The sequence below is a fragment of the Cucumis melo genome, chromosome 9 (assembly GCF_025177605.1).
Source record: "Cucumis melo cultivar AY chromosome 9, USDA_Cmelo_AY_1.0, whole genome shotgun sequence".
Lineage (NCBI taxonomy): Eukaryota > Viridiplantae > Streptophyta > Magnoliopsida > Cucurbitales > Cucurbitaceae > Cucumis > Cucumis melo.
This window is the reverse complement of record NC_066865.1, coordinates 5,847,505-5,870,285: the sequence shown is the minus strand read 5'-3', so window position 1 is coordinate 5,870,285 and position 22,781 is coordinate 5,847,505. Positions and strand designations below refer to the sequence as shown.

At 30.9% G+C, this 22,781-nt stretch overlaps 2 protein-coding genes, 1 long non-coding RNA gene and 1 other non-coding gene across 5 annotated transcripts; all 4 read left to right on the top strand.

Moving 5' to 3' along the window:
- Positions 1 to 10,946: 10,946 nt before the first annotated feature.
- Positions 10,947 to 11,675, top strand: LOC127151050 (uncharacterized). Its single transcript, XR_007823757.1, has 3 exons — positions 10,947 to 11,035; positions 11,366 to 11,466; positions 11,592 to 11,675. It is a non-coding gene; the product is annotated as an uncharacterized LOC127151050 (long non-coding RNA).
- A 581-nt stretch (positions 11,676 to 12,256) lies between these two features.
- Positions 12,257 to 13,656, top strand: LOC103501641 (transcription factor bHLH154-like). Its single transcript, XM_051090231.1, has 5 exons — positions 12,257 to 12,280; positions 12,314 to 12,394; positions 12,788 to 12,853; positions 13,333 to 13,380; positions 13,523 to 13,656. The coding sequence occupies exons 1-5, from the start codon at positions 12,257 to 12,259 to the stop codon at positions 13,601 to 13,603; spliced, it is 300 nt and encodes a 99-aa protein (XP_050946188.1). The 3' UTR covers positions 13,604 to 13,656.
- Positions 13,657 to 18,514: 4,858 nt separating this feature from the next.
- Positions 18,515 to 21,578, top strand: LOC103501640 (actin-depolymerizing factor 2). Of its 2 annotated transcripts, none has more exons than XM_008465256.3 (3): positions 18,515 to 18,699; positions 20,815 to 21,080; positions 21,189 to 21,578. In XM_008465256.3, exons 1-3 carry the CDS (start codon positions 18,697 to 18,699, stop codon positions 21,337 to 21,339), a joined length of 420 nt encoding a protein of 139 aa, XP_008463478.1. In that variant the 5' UTR covers positions 18,515 to 18,696; the 3' UTR covers positions 21,340 to 21,578. The 2 variants fall into 2 exon arrangements, with proteins under 2 accessions (XP_008463478.1, XP_008463479.1); XM_008465257.3 differs by having other exon boundaries at positions 18,547 to 20,738.
- An 860-nt stretch (positions 21,579 to 22,438) lies between these two features.
- Positions 22,439 to 22,510, top strand: TRNAC-GCA (transfer RNA cysteine (anticodon GCA)). Its single transcript has one exon. It is a non-coding gene; the product is annotated as a tRNA-Cys (tRNA).
- Positions 22,511 to 22,781: the final 271 nt, after the last annotated feature.

Genomic DNA, 22,781 nt, shown 5'->3' with positions numbered 1-22,781 from the left:
AAAACGACGCTAAAGAAAACCCAGACAAACCGACACCGCCTGCACCGTCGCTTTGAAGACCGACCTATTGTCGGAAAAATCAAATCTGTCACGTCGATCGTCGTCAATCTCTCGCCGTCTTGGTGTGGCTGCTGGGATCGCTCGTCGTCTCTCTCTCTCTCTCTGTATTTTTGTTGGTCGGCCGCCGCTCTCTCCCTCTTGTCTACTTCTTTTTTTTCTTTTCTTATTAACCTAAAAGAAAAGAAGAAGATTGATATAATTTCAAAAATGCCATTAGGCATAATTACCAATATGCCCTCAATGTTAAAACCCCATATTTAACCTCTTAAATAATTTGTCAATTTTCACAAATCTCCCTCTTGACAAACTATTTAAGACACCAAACTAATTCTCCAAACTCTCTACCATCCAGATTTAACATTCAGCTCATCTAATAGGTATTTAAACCTATGAGCTAAAAGAGCTTTAGTTAACATATCTGACAAATTCTCAACTGTATGAACTTTGACCAGTTCAACATCTTTCTGAGCAATGACGTTTCTGATGTAATCAAATTTGACATCGATATGCTTAGATCGTTCATGATGAGAAGGATTCTTTACAAGATGAATAGCACTTTGGCTATCACAATGGATGATAGGAATAAACTCCTGCGATAACAACTCACCAACAATTCTTTTCAACCACACTGCTTCCTTAACTGCTTCACCAAGAGAAATATATTCTGACTCAGTAGTCGACAAAGCAACAACTAGCTGTAGGTTAACTTTCCAACTGACAACATTACCATATAAACGAAAAATGTGACCTGATAAGGACCTTCTTTTATCAAGGTCTGCAGCATAATCAGCATCTGTGAAACCTTCTAACAGTGTTGATTTATCACAATCCCTGCTATAACACAATGACACATTGGCACTACCTTTCAAATATCGTAACACCCATTTAACGGCTTTTCAATGTTCCTTCCTAGGATTTGACATAAATCTACTAATCATACTCATAGCATAACCCAAGTCAGGCCTAGTACAAATCATCATATACATAATACTTCCAACAGCATTACAATATGGAACATTAGACATCTCTAACCTTTCTTGTTTAGTAACAGGACATTGAGATGAAGAAAGTCTAAAGTGAGATGCTAAGGGTGTTGAAACTGCCTTGCTACCAGACATATTATACTTTTCAAGCAGTTTAATCACATAACTCTCCTGCGAGATGGTTAACAAACCTTTCTTTCTATCTCTCTTTACATCCATGCCTAGGATCCTCTTTAGTTCACCTAAAGTTTTCATTTCAAACTCATTACTCAACTGTTTCTTGAGTTCACATATTTCAGCATAATCCTTAGACACTAGTATCATATCATCTACATACAATAGTAGATAGATGTACGTACCTTTCTGAGATAGTTTTCAGTAAACACACGCATCATATGAGTTCCTGTGGAATCCCTACTTTAGAAAACCTGATGTACTACTGTCTTGGAGATTGTTTTAGTCCATAGAGGGACTTGTGAAGACGACAAACCATGTCTTCCTTACCCTTCACCTCATAACCCTTAGGTTGAGCCATGTAGATCACTTCCTCCAATTCTCCATGAAGAAATGCTGTGGTGACGTCCATCTGTTCAATAAACATATCAAAGTGAACAGCAATAGATAAGATTAATCTGATAGACGAATGCCTCACCACCGAAGAGAAAATCTCATGAAAATCAACTCCCTCCTTCTGAGTGTAGCCCTTGGCTACCAACCTAGCCTTATATCTAGGCTTACTGTTACCTCATGTACCTGGCTTAATTTTGTAAATCCATTTTGATTGAATAAGTTTCTGATTAGGAGGCTTTGGAACCAACGACCATGTCTGATTCTTATGTAAAGAGAACAACTTTGCTTCCATGGCATCCTTCCATTGTTTCTTTGAATTAGATACAACTGTCTCTTCAAAAGTAAGAGGCTCTGCTTCAATACTGTCAGCTGCACAAGTGAGAGCATAAGCAACTAAGTCAGCATAACCATACCTTATAGGTGCATGTCTTTCCCTCTGAACTCTGTCACAGGTAAGCTGCTAATTCTGTAGGTCATTATTACTTGAGCTTTCTTCAATAAAAGCTCCCTCATCAATCAAAATCCTTTCCTGTTGAGATTGTATACCATCAAATTCAGACTGTTGTGTATCCTCTATTTCTGAAACCAGTGGCGGCTGATCATCTAAGTCAATTGATGGTCGTACCTCTGAAGCAATTCTGACTTCTGTCACAACATGATCACCTGTTTATTGTCTCTGCTGCTTTTTAACACAGTAAGGCATTTCGGTCTCATTAAAAGTTACATCTCTACTGATAATGCATTTATTCATCCCTTTTTCAATGCACCAAAGTTTATAACCTTTGACACCCTGAGGATACCCAATAAACATGCATTTCAGTGCCCTCTTATTCAGTTTTCCATCTTTAACATGAGCGTAAGCTGTGCATCCAAACACTCTAAGATGTTCTAAACTTGGAGCCTTACCTGTCCAGACCTCCTGAGGAGTCTTTAAGTTTAAAGCGGTAGAAGGACTCCTATTAATGAGGTAACACGCTGTTTGGGCAGCTTCTCCCCAAAATTTTAATGGTAAAGAAGCATTAGTCAAGAGACACCTTGTACGTTCCATGATAGTTCTGTTAAACCTCTCAGCCAAACCATTTTGTTGTGGAGTGTATGTAACAGTAAAGTGCCTCGTGATTCCCTCAAATTTGCAAAAATGGTTGAATTTGTTATTTACAAACTCTAAACCATTATCTTTCCTCAGATACTTAACCTTCCTACCTGTTTGGTTCTCAACCTACTTCTTCCATTCAAGAAATTTTCCAAAAGCTTCATCCTTTTGTTTCAATGGATAAATCCATACTTTTCTTGAGAAATCATCAATGATAGAGATAAAGTATCTCGAACATCCCATAGAGACCTCTTTCATAGGACCCCACAAATCTGAGTGAACATAATCCAAAATACCTTTGGTTGTGTGCTTCCCTAACATTACTCTGGTAGACTTTCCCATTATACAATGTTCACAAAATGGGAGTTCAACATTCTTAACTCCTCCTAGCAAACCTAAGTGCTCGTAAGCCTCTTTCAGTCACATGAGCTAGCCTTTTTTGCCATAACATAGACATATCTGTAACTTTACCTGACGTAATAGCAACACTACCTGAAACTGTAGTACCTTCCAACACATATAAACCATGTCTTAAAGTTCCCCTCCGTTTAACTAAAGAACCTTTGGTAACTTTCATAACTCCATTTTCAGATTTTATGGTACAACCTAATCTATCTAATTCCCCAAGAGATATTAGATTTCGTTTAAGTTTTGGAACATACCGCACATTAGTAAGTATTCTTACCATCCCATCATGTGTTGCAATTTGTACTAAACCAGTTCCCTTTACATCGCATGTACCATTGTCACTCAATAAGACCTTTCCCCCATCACCTTTCTGAAAGTTAGTCAGAAAATCCCGATGAGGGGACATATGAAAAGTACACCCTGAATCCATGATCCAAGCATCCTGTATATCTCTGTGAGACACCATCAAGACCTCTGCAGACTCATACCCAGTCTCTGCTGAATCATACCCACCAGTAATCTCTGCTGAATTATACCCATCAGTAACATTCGCTTCACTAGTTGATGCTTCTCTGCTCTTATTCAATGAGCAATTTTTCTTAAAGTGTCCTTTATGGCAAAGGAAGCACTTTCTAGATTTTCCCTTGGATTTCGACCTAAAACTCTTCTCTTTACCTTTCCAGCTCTTTTTCTCACTCCTCCCTCTGGCCATGAGTAACTCGCCATCTTTGCGTTCTTTCTTGATTTCGAGATTTCTAGTTTTCAAGGCATCCAACACTATACTCATGGTCAATGAATCTCGACCATATTTAATAGCAGCCTTAACCTCTCGATATGTTTCTGGTAATAAATGTAAAAGAATCACTGCTTGATTCTCATTCGACATCTTCTCACCAATGTTATTGAGATCAACTACAATCTTCTGAAATTCATCCAGATTCTCTTCTAAACTTTTACTTTGGCCCATCTTATATCCAAAGAACTTCTCCTTTATATATATCTTATTTGGCAATGACTTTGTCAAGTAAAGGCTCTCTAGCTTTTTCCACAACTCCCCTGTAGTAGTAGCCTCATCCACTAGCCTAAGAACTTCATCTGACAAATACAGAAGAATAGTTGAATAGGCCATTTCATCCATATCTCTTTTTTCACTTTCTGTAATATTTTCTGGAAGTCTCCCTTCATCTAAGATCTTTGCTACTTTATGTTGAACCAAAATAGCTCTAATTTTTTTTCTCCAAAGGGCGAAATCTCCATTCCCATTAAACTTAGTCGCTTCAAATCGTGTCGAAACCATCTTTACAGAAAAGATTTAACCAAGATATGTTGACTGTGAACTACTACTCAAAACCCCAAATTTCCTTTGGATCGAATGGAGCTCTGATACCACTTGTTATATTTTCGTCACCAATTCAGAGTGTGAAACTAAACATGTTAATTCAGAATACACAATTCAGAATAAATCAGAGAGCAATAAAGGAACAAGAACACAACGATATATAGTGGTTCGACCAATTTGGTCTACATCCACTTTGAGAACCAATTTGGAAGGATTTTATTTAGAGCAAAAGTTGAGGAACAATTACAGAAATTTACAAGATCAACAATCTGAATTAAGAGGCAAACCCAAAATATATCGTCAACCAAGAATGAGAAACCCGCGGATGCTCACTGAACTGAGAACTAAGACCCGCTGCACAGACCCCCGAAAAACCAATGCTGACCGTCAACCACCGCCTGCAGACCGACGCTGTCCGTTGGAATAAACCCGAAAAAAACCGACGCCTAAAACGACGCCGAAGAAAACCCAGAAAAACCGACGCCGCCCGCGCCGTCGCTGTGAAGACCGACCTGTTGTCAAAAAAATCAAATCTGCCACGCCGGTCGTCGTCAATCTCTCGCCGTATTGGTGTGGCTGCTGGGATCGCTCGCCATCTCTCTCTCTCTGTATTTTTGTTGGTCGACTGCCGCTCTCTCCCTCTTGTCTACTTCTTTTTGTTCTTTTCTTATTAACCTAAAAGAAAAGAAGAAGATTGATATAATTTCAAAAATGCCATTAGGCATAATTACCAATCTGCCCTCAATGTTAAAAACTCATATTTAACCTCTTAAATAATTTGTCAATTTTCACATAACACATATTAGTGGTTGAGATCGAATTGATTTTGAAGTCTGTTGGGGACAAATGAGTCATTTTTCAAGTCTTGTTTTTCAACATAGGTTCTTAGATTCGACATTCAAGGTCTTCCACGTTTGCTCTCTCACACTCAATTAGCTCGATGCTTTGAGAAAAAAGTATTAAACATAAACATGTAGTTTGTGACTAGGAGTGTACAATGTGGGTTGGGTAGGAGGGGTTTTTTGAACCTACCCGAAAGATGCAAACATGATCTTCAACCTAATCCTTAATTATAACTTTGATCTAATAACTAAAATCTTCATAAAATTCAAATCCTATATATCAAATATTCATTATATTTATTTAAGTTTTAAACAGAAGTAAATATCACAACAATCCTAGGAGAAAAAACAAACATATATTTATATATATACAAGCTAAAAAAATTATTCAAGCCGACACTCTAGAGTTTCAAGTAATATTTTTTCAAGCCGACACTCTAGAGTTTCAAGTAATAGATCTATTCAACCTAAAAAAAATGGGAAATTTTCAATCTAACTCAACCAAAAAAAATAAAACTATTAATCCAAGTCAACTCACGGTTTAGATTGGTTAATTCGAATTTAGAGTTTCAAGTAATATTTTTTAACGAAAGTTGTGTTGGAAGCGTATGATGAACACTCCAACGAATAATCGCCAAATAGAACATTTTAGAGAAAGTAAAAAAAAAAATATTGGAAGACTTTAACTCTTTTTGTGTATTCTACTTCACACTTGGATGAATTACAATATAACATACCAATCCTATTTATAGGATTGTCCAAATCCATAACTTCATATAACAATTAATTTCCTACTTAATTCATCGACCTATCTAATTTAAACAATCTTGTAAATATCAATTAATTATGCATAACTTTCACATGTGTTAATCTTGTATAGCTTATTTCAATTAATTAAAAACATGCTTTTAACTTCTCAACAAGTTGGGTCTCTCGTTCCAAAACATGCTATTGAAAGAGAAGAAGATGTTGGGAATTTCAGAGATTTGAGGTTCGGAAATCGCTCTCTTTGTATGTTTTTATTGGATCATGTCGTTCTTATTTGACCTTTCGTTCCAAAGTTTTCTTGGAAAAACAGTTGCTGTTCGGTCTCTATCTCTGTTTTTTTCCCACATTGAAACACTATACATTTGCATGCTCAAGAGTCCATTGTTCATTTTAAAATTACAACATAAACTCCATTTTGAAACTACTAATGATATGAAAAGGAATCACTAGGATTTATTGAAAGATACAAAACTTAGAAGACAAACCAAAACCCCATTTGACATTTTTTTAAATGTTTCCATCTAGTCAACTCCCATTTTATAATTACTCTTTTGACTAATTTCCCAACTTCAGAATCTAATACATTGAATAATGTAAGAAAAGACATTGGCAGTGTAAAAGTGACCAACAAATCTACTCTACTCTTTCAGATCACTATTCAATTTCTCCTTAAATAGTCATCCATTCGTTTAACTCATCTTTACCGTAACATGTCGAACCTATTTTTGAGAATTATTATATGCATGTTTGTTTTTGGTGCCTAACATTTTTATTGACAAGACTAAATACCACTTGTTTCTAATCCTTCACATATCTCTATGATGGTATGACATCGTCTATATCTTGGGCATAAACCCTCTCAACTCTACTTTTGATTTCATCCCATAAAAGACCCAATATTAATAGACAGTTTTATCATCTCACGAATATAATTATGATCCTCTTTTTATCTAACTAATGTAGGAATTTGGTCGCATGTCCAACTAAATGAATGTTAATACACTATAATATTGGACAAACAAAATCTTTCACTGATGATTGGTTTACACTTGAAAATTGGGGCTCAAATAATTTTTATTTTGGAGCGTATCAAAAATAAGGAGAGTATTAGTAGGTTGTGTAAAGTAATTTAGATAATTTCATTTAGTGTATGATGTATATGCTTCATGGGAATGTCCAATGTCAAACACCGATACGTTACGATAATGTTTTGAACACACATTTGATATGCAAGTTTTTTGTATCCCATTTTTATTTATTTATTTCTAATTAATTTCAAATATATGGGATATGTTTAGACAATTGTTGGATACATTTGGACTCGAATCTAAAGCTCAAATTAATTAGATGGTAAACTAGGTTTAAAGAAAAAAAACAAAAGATAAGAAGCTACATGTTTCATCTATTGTGACTATTAATTAACTCGATATTTTATGTTTTCTTTAGTGATGTGTACTAACAAAAAAAAGAGAGATTATCACCGACATGCATGTCCTTGTCGTGTCCGTTCTTCGAAATAGTGCCGGTTCCATGTGTTCAATATTTATAAACTAAACACCCTTTTATAGAAAAGAATTGCGCCATCAAGATTAATCTAGCTAGAGCTAGAAGATTATAGAGTTGGTACTAAGAAAATTAAAACTAATGGTTTTGGATCTATTTGTTAATAATATGTATACCAATGACATTTACTACAAGTTCAAATAGCTGATCTCAATTAGAAAACATCCTTCCAAAGTATATAATAGAAAGAAAGTAATATATAAAAAAAAATCCTACATCCATTTGAATTTCTTTTTTTTTTTTTTTCTTTTAATTTGTTTGTATATGTTCAACTATCGTTGTTCTTCCATATGTCACGTTCTAGATCTATTTTGGTTTGTGGTGAAAATGTATAGAAATATTCAACAATATAGTTATGTTGATGAATAAATTTAATATATTCATTGATATTATGAGTGTGATTTAAAATCTTGATCTTTTCTTTGGCTCCTCCTTTGATTAATATATCGTAAATTCAAACCTTTCGATTTGATTTTTGCAATTAAGCTTATAACACACTATTTCCCCTCTCTAAGTTTTTATGTTTTTGTTATCCATTCTCTATTAATGCTTTTAATTTTAAAAACTAAATACTATTTTCAAAAGAGTCTTTTTTAAAATATAAAAAAGTGGCGAAATATTTCCGCTCTATAGAATAATTCCGGAAACAAAAAAAACTCAGAGATCTACCGTGTAAAATACCAAAAATGTCTTGTCAACCACGCCATCAACAATGCGCGCCTAATATATTTGCGCTCGTTTAGATATGGCTACAACGCGATCGTTTAGATATGGGTACAATTTATCATTTCAATTTTATCGTTTAATTTTGTTACACGATCGTTTAGATTTTGGGACTCAAATCTAAATTATTTTTTTTAGTTTGGTATACGATTTTTTTAATTATTTTGGTATACGATCGCTAGATACAATATGTTTACTCCTTTCACTATAAAAGTTAAAAATTATGTTTATTTATGTATTATATATGCCTTCTGTAATTGTATACAAAAGCACAAAGCTTGTTACAATTATTTGAACTTGATATAAAATTGTACATAATTTTGTTTGCTAATTTCTACTAACTTATGAAAAGATGATCCAAATTTTATATCTATATTTGACTAGCTATTAACATGCATTTATCCTTAATTTATCTATATGAATGAATGAGCTAAAGAAAATAATCAACTTGCATAAATAAATCAATGCAAGTCGTCAAATTTAGTGAAAGCAAAACCAAACAGATAGCTACAAATTTGGCCAAAATAATTTATGAGTCATTTGGAAGTTTTATATGCCTTTCATACATTATTGAATATGGCCTGTGATGTTAGAACTCTCTATGAATGGAAAAATTTCATCCTCACACTCTATACACATCTTGTTTTCATTTTCTATAAACACATAGTAATATGATTGACATGATTTCTTATTACTAAGTGATAACCCTCAATAAACACAATGCATAGTTAATATGAACCCTCCAAGTGTCGTGAATAGTGATAACAAAATCTCGTAGGCCTTATTTGATAATTATTCGAGTTTTGTAAATTTTGCTTACAAATGTTTCTTTTGTTCATAAGTTCTTTTATTGTATTGTTGTCTATTTTTAAGCCAACGGGTGTTTTCAATATCTAAGTGATTAGAGCTATGAAAACTAAAAAGAATTATATAGTCTTGTGTTGTAATTATTTAAATTTAATTGATTCTTGTTTCTTAAAAATCAAACCTATTTTCTCTTTGATTTCTTACCTTTTTTTTATGCATGTTTCTTAAATAATATTGTTGAATTCATAAACCAAATTTTTTAGAAAAATTAAAAACTATTATTTTTTTAGTTCTAAAAAACTTGAGTCGATGTTTTTTAAAACATATAAGTAAAAAGTAAATAATAAAACTATATCTATGGACTTAATTTTTAAAAACTTGAACAAAAATCCAAATAGCTAGCAAGGGTGACATCGAAGTTGGTTTAGTAAATATTCAAGTTGATTCAAACTATGAAGAAGTACCAACGACTTCAATTGGTTTAAGCCTTTGAATTTTTATAAAAGGTCGTTAGGTTTGAATTTTTTCTAAGCCAACACTAATCAACTCCTCCTATCTTCGACTAAGTGTTTTTTGTTTAGTCAGTTTTCTGACCTACCATATTTACTCCTACAAATATTACAAAACTACAAAGCAGAGACGTAGCTTCTAAAAAAACGTGATTTTGTTGCTCAAATTTGAGTATAAGTTGAAATTAATGCTTGCTTAAAAAAAAAAAAAAAAAGATGAAAATCATGGTAAAACACATCCTTATAAAACAAATACAATTTTCAAAACAAAATAATAATCATCAAAACATGGCGTTAGTTTTTTGGGTTGATCGACTCTCTTATATATATATTGGCAACAAGTGTCAATTCATGATTTCATTCCATCATTATTTGTGTAGTAAATATTGTTTTTTAGTGACCAACATGAATTGATTTTAATATATATTAATTGTATATTATTAAACCATCAAATTGAATCTCTAATTTTTGCTTTGATTAATTAATTGGGTAGTTACCAAATTGCCCCCAAATTCTCACTCTCTCTTACTATATATAAACAATTTAACCATAAATCTAATGGACAATCAAATTGCTCCTTCATGGGACTTAGTACGTAACCTCCGAAACTGAGTTCTTTCTTTGGTGCAGCTAAGAGGTCAGAAACACACTTACAATTTATTTCTATTTCAATTATTTTCCATAGCATTGTTGATCTAAAGATTAAAAAGAAAAAGAATATATAGTTCTATTATATTCTTATTGCCGCCCCTGATAGAAATATTCTTATATACTTCACCCTAGTTGTTTTGGTATATGTTAAATCATCCATAAAAATTTTTTTATTAGGTAAGTTTTCACTAATTATGAGTACATTTGTTTGTAACACAGGACATAGTGAGATCATTTCATTGGCTGGCTAAAATGGATGCTCCATCTCATATGGTTAATAATTAGTATGTATCAATAATTAGTATTCTCTTTCACTCTCTCTCTCTCTTCCCCTCTCTTTTTTTTATTTCATTTGTTTCTTGAATGAATGAATGGTCAAAGTTTGATGAAGAAATCAACGTATGGGGATTGGTTTGGTTGTTTATTAAAAACTAAATCTTTTTATATATGTATATATAGCATTTTAACTCTATAGTTTTGAAAATCGCGATTCACATCAGTGTGTAATTTTTTCACACAAACTCTTGAGACCATACAAGAAGTGAGATTGCAAACTTGACTCTCCCACCCACACTCTCTTCAAATTTTTATACTAAAAAAAGTTGGTTGATTTAACTACAGTGGGTGGTGGTTGGAGTCAAAGTTAATGAAGAATGATGGGCAGCTGAAAGGTGGAGGCTTTACTATTCCTTATCAGCACCCCATCACCCACCACCAAGGTATAGTTGCCTTCTCCTTTGTCTGCCTTCAATTGTATATTAGTTTCTTGACTTGATTCTTAGATCAAAAAGATATCTTTTTTTGAGTTCCTTGACAAAAAGTTTAAGTCTGAAAAAGTTTATACATCATATGTTGTTTGCATCTGAGTTTTTTAACCAGATTGCGAATGTGTTCTTTCTTAATTATCTTTCTTTTTTTGTTTTGAGACCCATGGGTTTCTTGAAAAAACATCTAAGACTGACAGAAAGTTTATACATCAAACATTCTTGCATGCAGATGGATTTCTTAACCAAATTGCAAATGGACTTCTTTTTTTTTTTCTTTTTTAGTGAAAGATTGCAATAATGGAAGTATATCCATAACTGATAATCATGTTTCACCACACTCAATAGTGTTTCCCAAGAAGCTGTGTTTCTTGGAGAGTGAATTGGTAACAACTCTTTTTCATCCCCTCTAATTTAACTTTCCAACAATATTTTATTACTAATACTTTGTACTAAAAATAAAATTGTGTATTTAATCCTTTGTTTTTTGTGGCATAATATATATATATAGAATGCAAACAAACATGACTTGTTTGTCCAAAGAGCCCTACAAACACCCCCATTTGATTTGCCACCAGATTACAAGAGAATTAAGGTTAGTGCCCAACTTTTTCTATTATTTATTTATTCAATTTTTTTAAAAAAAAAAAAAGAGAATATATTGATATATAATAAAAACTAATTAGAATAACCTCTCAAATTTGTTAATATAGATTGAATTTATTTGAACAATGAGTTAAGGTATGACGACAAAGATTAAGGATTAATGAAAATTAAGTTGTATTAATTCATATTTTTCTTTATTATATTTGGTAGCATATTCAAAAGTTAATTTTAATATTTATATTTATAAACCATAAAACTAATTGTAGTTAATCGCTTAATATTAGATTATAAAACTAAGTATGGTTAGACAGTAGGATTGAATATAATTATTAATAATTAATTTATATATATATATATATATATAATTAAGAACAATTTTAATTGTGTATTTGGAAAAGAGAATAAAAGACTTTGTTATTACAAATTTTTAAACGGTAATTTAGTCTTTAAAAAAGAAAATAAGACAATAAACTCTTCAATTCTAAAAGATTAATTAATGTAAATTATCAGCTAAATTAGCATGAACAAAATTATAGAAATAATCCTGAACTTTAATCACTCTCATAAAAAATGACTTTTGAATTAGCATCTGATGTGCAGTTCCATTTCTGTTTTTGTTGGAAGTAGTTGGAGGTACCAATAAGAAGAAGCCAAAAGCTTAGCGATAAAATTACTGCCCTTCAAAAGCTGGTTTCCCCTTACGGCAAGGTTCCTCTTTTTTTTTTTCTTCTTCTTCTTCTTCAATACTTACTCTTCCATCTCTACGTTTCTTTCCGTTTAAGTTTTACTTTCCATTCCATCTCTAGAATTGAATTGAATTCAGCAGTCTCCCTACTCATTTTCGTTCTTACCTAATTGTTCTTTTTCAAATAATATTAATTTAGGGATCTTTTAAGAAAATAGAAAAATTTGGCAAACTCGAAATAAAACTACTGAAACACAAATAAATTTATTACACCTGATTTTTCCTATGTTTATCATGTGTTAGATGCAAAGCTGTTTTTTGTAGTTTATCCTAAAACTAAGCTAAAATTTGGGTAAAAATGCAGAGAAAAGTAAAAAGAGAATTATAAATAATTATGTTGTTATTATATATTGTAGACTGATACAGCATCTGTTCTTGAAGAAGCCTGTCTTTACATCAAATTCATTCAGCACCATATTCAGGTACATTATTTTATCCTTTCCCCTTTTTCCTTTCTTTTCTCCTTAAATTTTGATCTCTTCATATAACATACCATCATGTTTCCTTGTTGTCATATTTTAGGATCTGTTTCATAAAAATTTTGAAAATACAAATTTCGAACAATAAAAACCATAGTTTAATTTCTTGTTTACGTATTTAATAGGGGATGTATTTGGCCGCGTCTTCAAAAAGTTATAGATTCTAACTTAAACAATCTTCTAATATGTATTTATAAACCACAAAATTAGTTATAGTTATACCGACTAATATTTAGTTGACAATAAATTATTATTTATTTATGTTTGACGTCTGTCTGTAGATATAATTTATGTTTAAAAAAAATAATTTTTATAATTTATAGTAATATATTATTATATGGCTCTAATATATACATGTGAATTGAGTTCATGACAAATTGTGAATTGAGTTCATGACAAATTGTTTTGTGGGTTTGGAACAGACTCTACTTCAAATGCAGAGTAGTTCATATAAAAGCCAAAATCCTCAGGTAAGAAAACAAAAGTAAAAACTGTAAAAAAAAAAAAAAAAAAAAAAAAAAGAAGAAGAAAGAGTGTTGTTAGTGAAATTTCAATTTTTAAGTAGAAGTAAAAAGGAAATAGTAAAAATGACTCAAAATTTTTTGTACACAGGGAATTGAAGAGAAGAAAGGAAATCTAAGAAGTGAAGGACTCTGTTTGGTTCCTTTGACTTTTACTAAAGCACATATATAATATATAATATATCATCATATATATTTTTCATTTTATACCCACCCTATTTTTTTTTACCCTACTTTTAACATGAATGTATTAATCAGTTATTCATCCTGAATTTCTTTGCTTCTATGATCCAAATTATATACATCACAATGTTTTTGTTTATGTTGTTATTAAAATTGATTTTAAATAATTGAAAATGTTTTTTTATGCAAAATTATAAAAGTAGTTTTAACTATTTCAAAATTTCGTTCAAACTTGTCTAAATTTATATAGTTAGGTCGGATACTCTATGGAAAGAAGGGCAAAGAAAGGTTAGGTGATTGAACTTGATAATATTAAGTATTAATTTTAAGTTGTTTATCTGTATGATTTCTAAACTTTTCAAATTATAAATTTAGTTTATCAACTTCTCAATTTTATTGATGTTACAGGTAATTAAAACTTTGATTTTTATTTGACATTATTTTAAATTTATATCTAATAAATTTATTAATTTTAAAAAAATTTAAATTGCTAGAAATATATTGATAAAGAATTTACAAAGTTATTTGACCAATATTAAAACAGATTATCATCTACTTCTACAAATAAGTTTGGAATACAAATTTGTAGACAAACTTCATGGGTTCATAACTATAGTTTTTTTTTTTTTTTTTTGTTTAAAGATGTAGAATTGGAGTTAAACCTCCAACCTTTAGATAGAGAATAGAACGTCTCAACCCTAACTACGTCCAGTTATGAAAACTTAAGATTATAGGTAGTTGTTTATTAATATTTTTTAACAACAATAATGAATGAATGACAAAGAAATGAATTTATTTTAGTGGTAAATGACCTACATGTTGAATTTGTACATATATAAGATTTAATTTGGCAGGTGCAAATTTAGCCTTTTCATATATGTTAAGTTTGTACATTAAACATTGTAATTTTCATTTGAAATTTCAATTCATTTTGAAAGTTTTTAGACAACGAATCTAATCTACGTCATTAAATTCATTTGTATATATCAACTATTCAATAAATAATTTTCACTTTTGTTCTATATATATTTTGTTTATTATTATTAACTATTATCCTCAGAATTGTAATTTTGTTGGTTGCAATCTAACTTGTAATGTTCGAAAAACTCACTTCTATGGTATACAACTCCAATATAACTCTTAATCCTATAAGGATCTAATCCATGATTTGATAGCTCTTTAATTTTATTTTGATTTAATATTTACTGAAATGGAAAAACAAATAGTTGAATTAGGCTCTGTTTGAGATTGTTGTAGTTTTTAAAATAATCGTTGACAGTTGTACTTTTAGAATAACAAGGTGCGGAAAGAAAGAAGTAGATCGAGAAATAGTTTTAAATGATCCATGAAAATGATAAAATTATGTGACGATTAAAATTAATCAGCAAACTTATAAGTTAAATTAGTTATAATACGAACTTTTTTTAACGATGTGACATCCCTCTCCTCACCCTCTTCTTCAACCTCCCATCACTCTGTTGCAAATTTTTTCTCCCTTATTGCATATGCTACTTTATATTTTGGAATTTCAAAGATGTAACAGAAGCATCTAAGTCTAAATTTAATCAGGTTAGCTTCACTTTGCCCGTCTTATAATATTAAATCTAGACTTAGATGTTTTTGTTGGTCTTCAAATTCCAAAATATAAAGAAGCATTTGCAACAACAAGGACAACAAAGAAAAAAATTGCAGCACAGTGATGGGAGGTTGAAGAAGAGGGTGCGGAGAGCGGTGCCGAATCATAAAAAAAAATTTAATATTATAATATTTTTTTTGGCAAATCTATTAATTAATTATATTTAACAGCTTTAACTGTTGATGTGACCTCATGGACAATTTAGAACTATTTCTCAAGCTTTGAAACTTTAAAAATCAAATAAACATCAATTTTAAATCTTATAAATTAAAAATATTCTTTTTGTCTTACGATGTTTGATCAATACTTTTAAAACAAAAATGGTTTAAAATTTTTTTGAATTAGTTTACATACTGTCAAGCGAAGTGTTAGGATAGATGGTTAAGCCAATTATTATTAAAACTAAGGAAAATTCATTGAAATGCTAATTTTAGTTTTTGTCAAAATTAAATGTTTCCCAAATACATTATATTGCCATAAAAGATGCAATAATTAATTATGCAGTTATTTGCCAAATTGATTTTCTTTTCTCTAAAGAAAAATTGGAAAGTTTTTCTCCACCATAATCGAATCAATACGACGTGGGATCATAAACGATACCCACCGCTAAAATTGCGTGGAAGCCAATAATTGGTAAATTTGTTCGGTTTTCTAACCGCTCTGTGACTTTAGCAACCGCCCCCGCCCCCACCCCCACTCCCATCGCGAATCGTTACCCCAAAATTTTTATTATTTTATTTTTTTTTTAATCTCATTTTGATAATAACATTATTATGAAATTAAAAAACATATGTTATATTTATTCCTTTAGCTAATTAAGGATATTTAAATGTGGAATGATTAGAATTAGTCTTCACAATTTGAAGATTAGTCTTCACAATTTGAAGTTGTAACCAATATAACATGTGTGTTTGGATTGATTTGGATTGATTTTTTCAAGTGTTTAATTTTTAAACTAATTCATTTTAAGTTAAATTGAGATATTTGGCATTTGTTTGAAATAATTCAAAAAAAATGAGATTATGAAATAAATTATTTTAGAAAATACATATCTAATCAAATTTTAGAATAAATGTTTATTTGATGTTTAATCAAGAAATATCTATTTTTCTTACTTTATTTTTTCTATTTCTTTTTACTATTTATTTTTCACTTCATCGTTTTTTTGTTTTTTTTTTTCTATTTTTAAATAGTTTGAATATTTTTTTTCAATGTATATGAACACACATTTAAATATAGAAATTAGTAAATGTTCCTCTCTCAACCAAATCTACTTCGCCTTAACATTTGTGAAAGAAATCATGAGGACGTCAATGAAAAACATGATCGTTCTATTCGTGAAATAAACATTTTTGTTAGTATAGGGACAAGTCAAACCAAACACAATTTTGCATATAAACATTTATAAAAAGGTCAAACTAAACATGTGAGTGTTTAAATTTTAAACTCATTTTACAAAAAATATTTTTTCAAAAATGTATTCTTAAAAAAAAACATTTTTTTTCATAGACAATCCAAACGGGCCCAATGACTCCATAGTTATAATTTATTAAATAAATTGATTTCCTATGAATTTATCCGTATGTATAATATATAGCATAAAGATAAAACAATTGTATATATAGCACAAAATTAGTAAAAGACTAAAAAACTCATGCTCAACCACCATTTTTAGTAAGTTATAACTATAGTACCTATCAGTAGTAATAGCTATCACTGGTAGCTTTCAACTTGAAAATGACTCTTTCACGTACTTATTTAACATTTCTTTCTTATTTTCTCATGTTGGCACTCAGTTGCTATCAACAATAATTTTCTATTTGCTACCGTTGCAAATAGTATTTTTTTTTCTCAAATTGAAAGTTATTGTTGATAACAAGTGATAGAAAACTATTAGTTATAGCAATTGATAGTTGTTATAAGTTGCTATCATTAATAGATGTTATCAGTGATAGGTTTTAATTTGAGAAATGTGTTATCATCATTGATAGTGCTTGACAGTGATAGCTTCTATCAATGATGACCACTAAATACAGACATTTTAAAATTTTTACCAGTTGACTGGTTAACATTGATTAATTTACAACTATTTTTATCTTTGTACTTTATTTTAAATTTATTTTCTAAATTATGTTATTTGTTAAAAAATTTCAAAGAAAATATAAAAACTAATAATCTAGCCACTCATGCTCATCATTTCAAACACTCCAAAGATCTGGATTTAAGATCCGAAATATCATAGATGACCTCACTTGTTTGTAGGAATATTCAAATCCCTTCATTTACCTTTTCTCTTTTTTTATTTTGATTTCAATACTTATAAAAAGAAAAATAGTAAGTTGATTTTTTTAAGATAGATATTAAATTATTACTCATAAACTTTAAAAATAAAATGTGGTAGGTTCTATGTCCTAAAATTCGTAGATAGTAAATGTAATTTATTGACCATTACTAACAAAGTGTTATTATTATAATTTCAATAAAACGTTATTGATTATATTATTAGTTTTGTCTTAATAACCTAAAGCCAATAAAGTAACATCCTAAGTTGTCTAATGAATTGTAGAGACAAACAGAGATCAATGTTCGAGATACAGCTCAAAGGGTACTTTTTCCTGGTAACATTATGGATACGACTCATTTTATTTGATACAAACGCAATTATCAAATGCGTTCATGTAGGTGAGGATCCTATTCAATAAGCTTGCATAAGATCGGATCACGAAATATTAAACACTAGTATTATAATAGTTCTACTGTCATGATAGTATGCGTTTGAGGGAAGTATTATGATAGCAATGTTATGATAATATCTGTTTAAGAGAGGATCGGGAAAGAAGTGAGAAGGACTTGTAGGAGTAGGTTAGCACTTCCCCATAATGCTAGGTTTTCCAAAATACTTCCCCAAACATGGAGTAGGTTAGCACTCCCCCATAATGCTAGAGCCAAATGTCCCCTAGGAGTTAGTATCAACCTAAACTTTAAACTTTTACAAATGTATCAATTTAAACATTGAACTTTCGTAGATATATTAATTTAAACCATCAACTTTCACATGTATATCCAAATGAAACATAATGGAGGATTTAAATTGATGCTCTTATAAAAGTTTAAAATCTAAATTGATACAATTCCTAGTTCAAAATCTAAATTGATACTTGATATAACTTTCACCTACATAATTTAAGTTGATATTTTTTTGAAAAAAATTATTATAAATAATAAAAAAAGAATATTTGGGTTTTTTTTTTTTTTTTTAATTTATAATTTTAATATTAGCGTCGAATCTAATTGCACAGCACAGCCCTCAAATTCCCAATCCCATCACCATCATCATCTTCCCTTCACCATTTCCTCTCTATCTTCGTTTTTCATCTTCTTCCCTTCTTCTTTGCCCTAAATTTTCTCACTCTTTCTCGCCTTTTCTTCCGCTTTCTCTCCCTAAAATGGTAACCTTTTCTTTAACTTTACCTTTTCACTCTTTCTCTATTCCATCTCTAATCTTCTTCCTTGTGTTTTCAAACTGAATCCTTCTAAATCGCTGCACCAATCGCTTCCTAATTTGGTTTTTTCGTCTCTATGTTTATGTGGGTCCGCTTGTTTATTGTTTTTAATGCCCCTAGATTGTTCATTATGCTGATATATTAGTAGTGCTTCATATCTGTTGCCGTTTATATATGTGTGTGTATTTTAAGTGCCATGCATTTGTAAGTGAGTTTGTAAAAATCATTGGTCACTGTTTATGTAATGCGATGACTTATTCTATTATCATACATTTATTACATTTTTCTAAATGTACTTTGTTTTCGTGTTATTGTTATTTCAACTTTCAAGATTATGTAATACTAAAATTGGACTGGTGCAGGTAAAAGGAGTACATCTTCATGTACATATGGGTCCATTCTTTTAACAATTTTTTTCAATTTATTTTTGTACAATTTTCATTTTGCACAATAATGGTTATTGTTAATTTGTGTTTGCTTTATCTCAGTGGTTTAAATATAACGCATTTGTGCTGATGGATATAATTAGAAAGGTGATTTGTTTTCACATTTTGCATTAGACGATGTTAAATTGAGTGATGTATCCATACAAAAATTATAATTTGGAAAGCTAGGAATGCTTAATGATGAAATTCGAAGGGAAGAACTGAAGGATGTTGGATTGGAAAAGATAATATCAATTAACTATTTAAGTAGAGTAGAGGTTTGTTAGTGAAGTAGCCCATCTTGTTGGTACATTTATTTACTATGGGTCAGTCCTTGTCAAAATTCCTTTATGCATTTAAGTTCTACCACTTGGGGACAGTCTGTGAGTCGCCCTCTTCTTGCTCATCTTGTTCATCCACCCTTTGTTCTCTTTCTTCTTTAATTTTAAGTGTATTCCTTCCTTATCACCATCACTATTAGTGTGTAATTCTTAGGAAATAGGGATAGGAGCCTCGTTTGGTATAGACTACAGAGTTGAGCGGCAAAATTAAGTAGCTTTAGATTTCAGGAGGGAGGAACTGGTTAAAGTTGGTCTCCTTCACATCAAAGGTTAGGGTCAGTGCTGGGTATAATGACATCAAGAAATGAGTATTGAGAAAAGGTTTGGTGCTTTTTCTTCCCTCCTCTGTGTTAGAAGTTTTGCCAAAGGTTCTGTTCACACTGTATTCAAGTAATTTTTAGGACTTTCTTCAAGAAGCTAGTATCCGAACAGTGTTGTAGGTGCATTGTTAACTGACTTTGTTTCCGGGCCTCCTTGTGTTCAGACAATAATTCTTATGTTTGTTTAGTAGCTGACCATGGATATGACAACAATACTAAAGCTTCTTGGTAGGGCAAACTCAAGTAGAAGTTAATAGTGATCTTAACAAAGAAGCTTAGATATTTTACCCTTAACCATACATGTCGATTGTGGATTTCCCAAGCACTTGAGTGATTTTAATAACTTGAGTGGGCTAGTTATGATATATTAATGTCGAGTCTTATGCCATATTCCCTACAAAATACCAAAATAGAAAGGTTTCTAAAATTTGTGTATTATGAAGAATAGGGAAGTGGTCTGAAGTCTTGGGCTCCAAAGCTGTTCACACATTCCATCTCAAAATTCTTGTGGGACCACTTTAGACGTTATAAGTCTTAAAATTTAGGCCACAACTTTTGGGGAAAAAGAATACACCTTTTGGGGAAAACATGTTGTATGAAGTTTACTTTGGTGGGAAGGAAAGATTTATGAACCAATACGACTCCATTTTGTTAACTTATTCAATGATTGAAGAAGATATAAAAGACTTTGACAAAGAAGCTAGATATCTAATATATTGCTAAGGGGGCTAGGTTGGATGCATATTTCTCTAAAGGAGACTCTGGCAGATTCTGTTTATCATATATGAGCTTCGTGGTCGTATTTTCTAGCAAGGAGGTCCGATTCGTTAGAGGAATGGGAAACTGGGGCCAGTTTTCCTCCATCATCTTTACCTAGTCTACACTAGACTTCTACTATGGTTGGGATTCTTACTATGCATGGAAATTTAGGTTCTTTGAGTTCATAATTTTTATTTGTAAACCAATCTATCACAGGCAAATGCAGCATCAGGGATGGCTGTGCATGATGATTGCAAACTTAGGTTTCTGGATTTGAAGGCAAAAAGAACCTACCGTTTTATAGTTTTCAAGATTGAAGAGAAGCAGAAGCAGGTTGTGGTGGAAAAGCTTGGTGAGCCGTCTGAAAGTTATGAGGACTTCACTGCCAGCCTCCCTGCTGACGAATGCCGATACGCAGTCTATGATTTTGATTTTGTCACTGAAGAGAATTGCCAAAAGAGCAGGATTATATTCATTGCATGGTATACGTACTACCTAGCATACACTCTCATCATTTCTGAAACGGTTTGGCCCTCATTTCATGAACATAACATACATTCTGACACATGATTTACCAATTTTGCATTAAGGTCACCTGATACATCAAAGGTGAGAAGCAAGATGATTTATGCAAGTTCCAAGGATAGGTTCAAGAGGGAGTTAGACGGCATTCAAGTGGAGTTACAAGCAACTGATCCTACTGAGATGGGACTTGATGTTATCAGAAGTCGGTCCGGCTGAATCAAATGCTATGCAACGGCTGGTGTTGATTACGCTAAAATGTTCATAAGAATGTGGGCTCCAAACATGCTCTTTATGAATGCTATATGATGATAATATTGGCTTGTTCTTAAAAAGTGTTACCTAAAAGCTTTTAAGGATGATTGGTGTTGTTTGGCTTTGGTGGATTTTAGTTGGATGGATAATTTTATATGCAGGTAAATATGGGATCAATGCCAGTTTGGTTTTTATCTGGACAACCACTCGGAATAATTTTCAATGATTTTCGAGTTTCATAGGTTTCGTTCTTTTTTCTATTCAATTCTTCTGGTGATTTTTCATCTGTGTGATGATGATCCTACAAGCCTTATGAATTCAATATGTTGCCAAATTTTGCTGTAAATTTTAAGCCTATGAATTTCATTTAATAGTTGAATTGAATAATTATTGGTGCATGTTTTAGATTTTGCCTTCACATGAAAACTTATGTGAGCATTTTAATATTTTAGGTCCATTTTTGTTTTTGGTTTTTGAAAATTAAAGTTTATTTTCTCAATCTTATCTTTCCTAACTTACATTAGTTAAATTATAAAAATAAAAATAATTTTTTTTCAAATTTTAAAAATAAAAATATAAACTTTTTGAAAAGGTTGAAAGTGAAAGTAAGGTCTGTGGGAGACACCATTTAGTTTACGTAACACCTATGTTCTTAAACTATGCATTATATAAAGTTTATATAAAATTATTACTTTATATAAAATTATTTAGAATTTCAAAGTTTGGATGCTAAATTTAACATATTAAATGTCAACGTTGGCATTCTCTTTTATTAGATAAAATTTGTATCTGTTTAAAATGCTTAAAAAAAAGTCATTTAATTTGTATCAATTACATGAAATATTTTTATTATTTATGATCGATTCAACTATACTTATTTTTATTTTAATTGGCATTCATTTAAATTTTTAATATGGAAAAATATTTTCAAACAAAGTATATTTTATAGTTCATTGAAATCCGCAAAATCAATCTTTGCAAATGTGGAGTGGTTGAGTTTGTTGCAAAAATGGAAATTAAATTGGGAATATAATTAGTATATGTAAACATATAACTCAACTGAGGGTCCATAGCTCAGTGGTAGAGCATTTGACTGCAGATCAAGAGGTCACCGGTTCGAACCCGGTTGGGCCCTTTTTTCTTAATTTTTTTTAAAATTTAATATTCCTATTTCTAAACAACAAATTTCCTATTTTTAAATTTCTTAGGATGGGATCTACATGTTTGAAGTACATTTTTCTTAAAATGCCCCTAAAGAGCACTTTAAAAAGTTGACTACCAATATTAGATTACAATCAAAGAAAGACGATTAGAGAGAATTATGGTTCAAATTGAAATGGTCATTTAATTTCATGTTCAAACTAACAGAAAATGGAAGCCAAAATTATCATTTAAATTTTTTACAA

Coding starts and splice junctions, on each gene's coding strand:
- LOC103501641 (XM_051090231.1), top strand. CDS start 12,257: ATGACTTTTGAATTAGCATCTGAT. Junction 12,395..12,787: donor TGGTTTCCCCTTACGGCAAG/GTTCCTCTTTTT, acceptor TATATATTGTAG/ACTGATACAGCATCTGTTCT. Junction 12,854..13,332: donor TCATTCAGCACCATATTCAG/GTACATTATTTT, acceptor GGTTTGGAACAG/ACTCTACTTCAAATGCAGAG.
- LOC103501640 (XM_008465256.3), top strand. Junction 21,081..21,188: donor AGGATTATATTCATTGCATG/GTATACGTACTA, acceptor TTTTGCATTAAG/GTCACCTGATACATCAAAGG.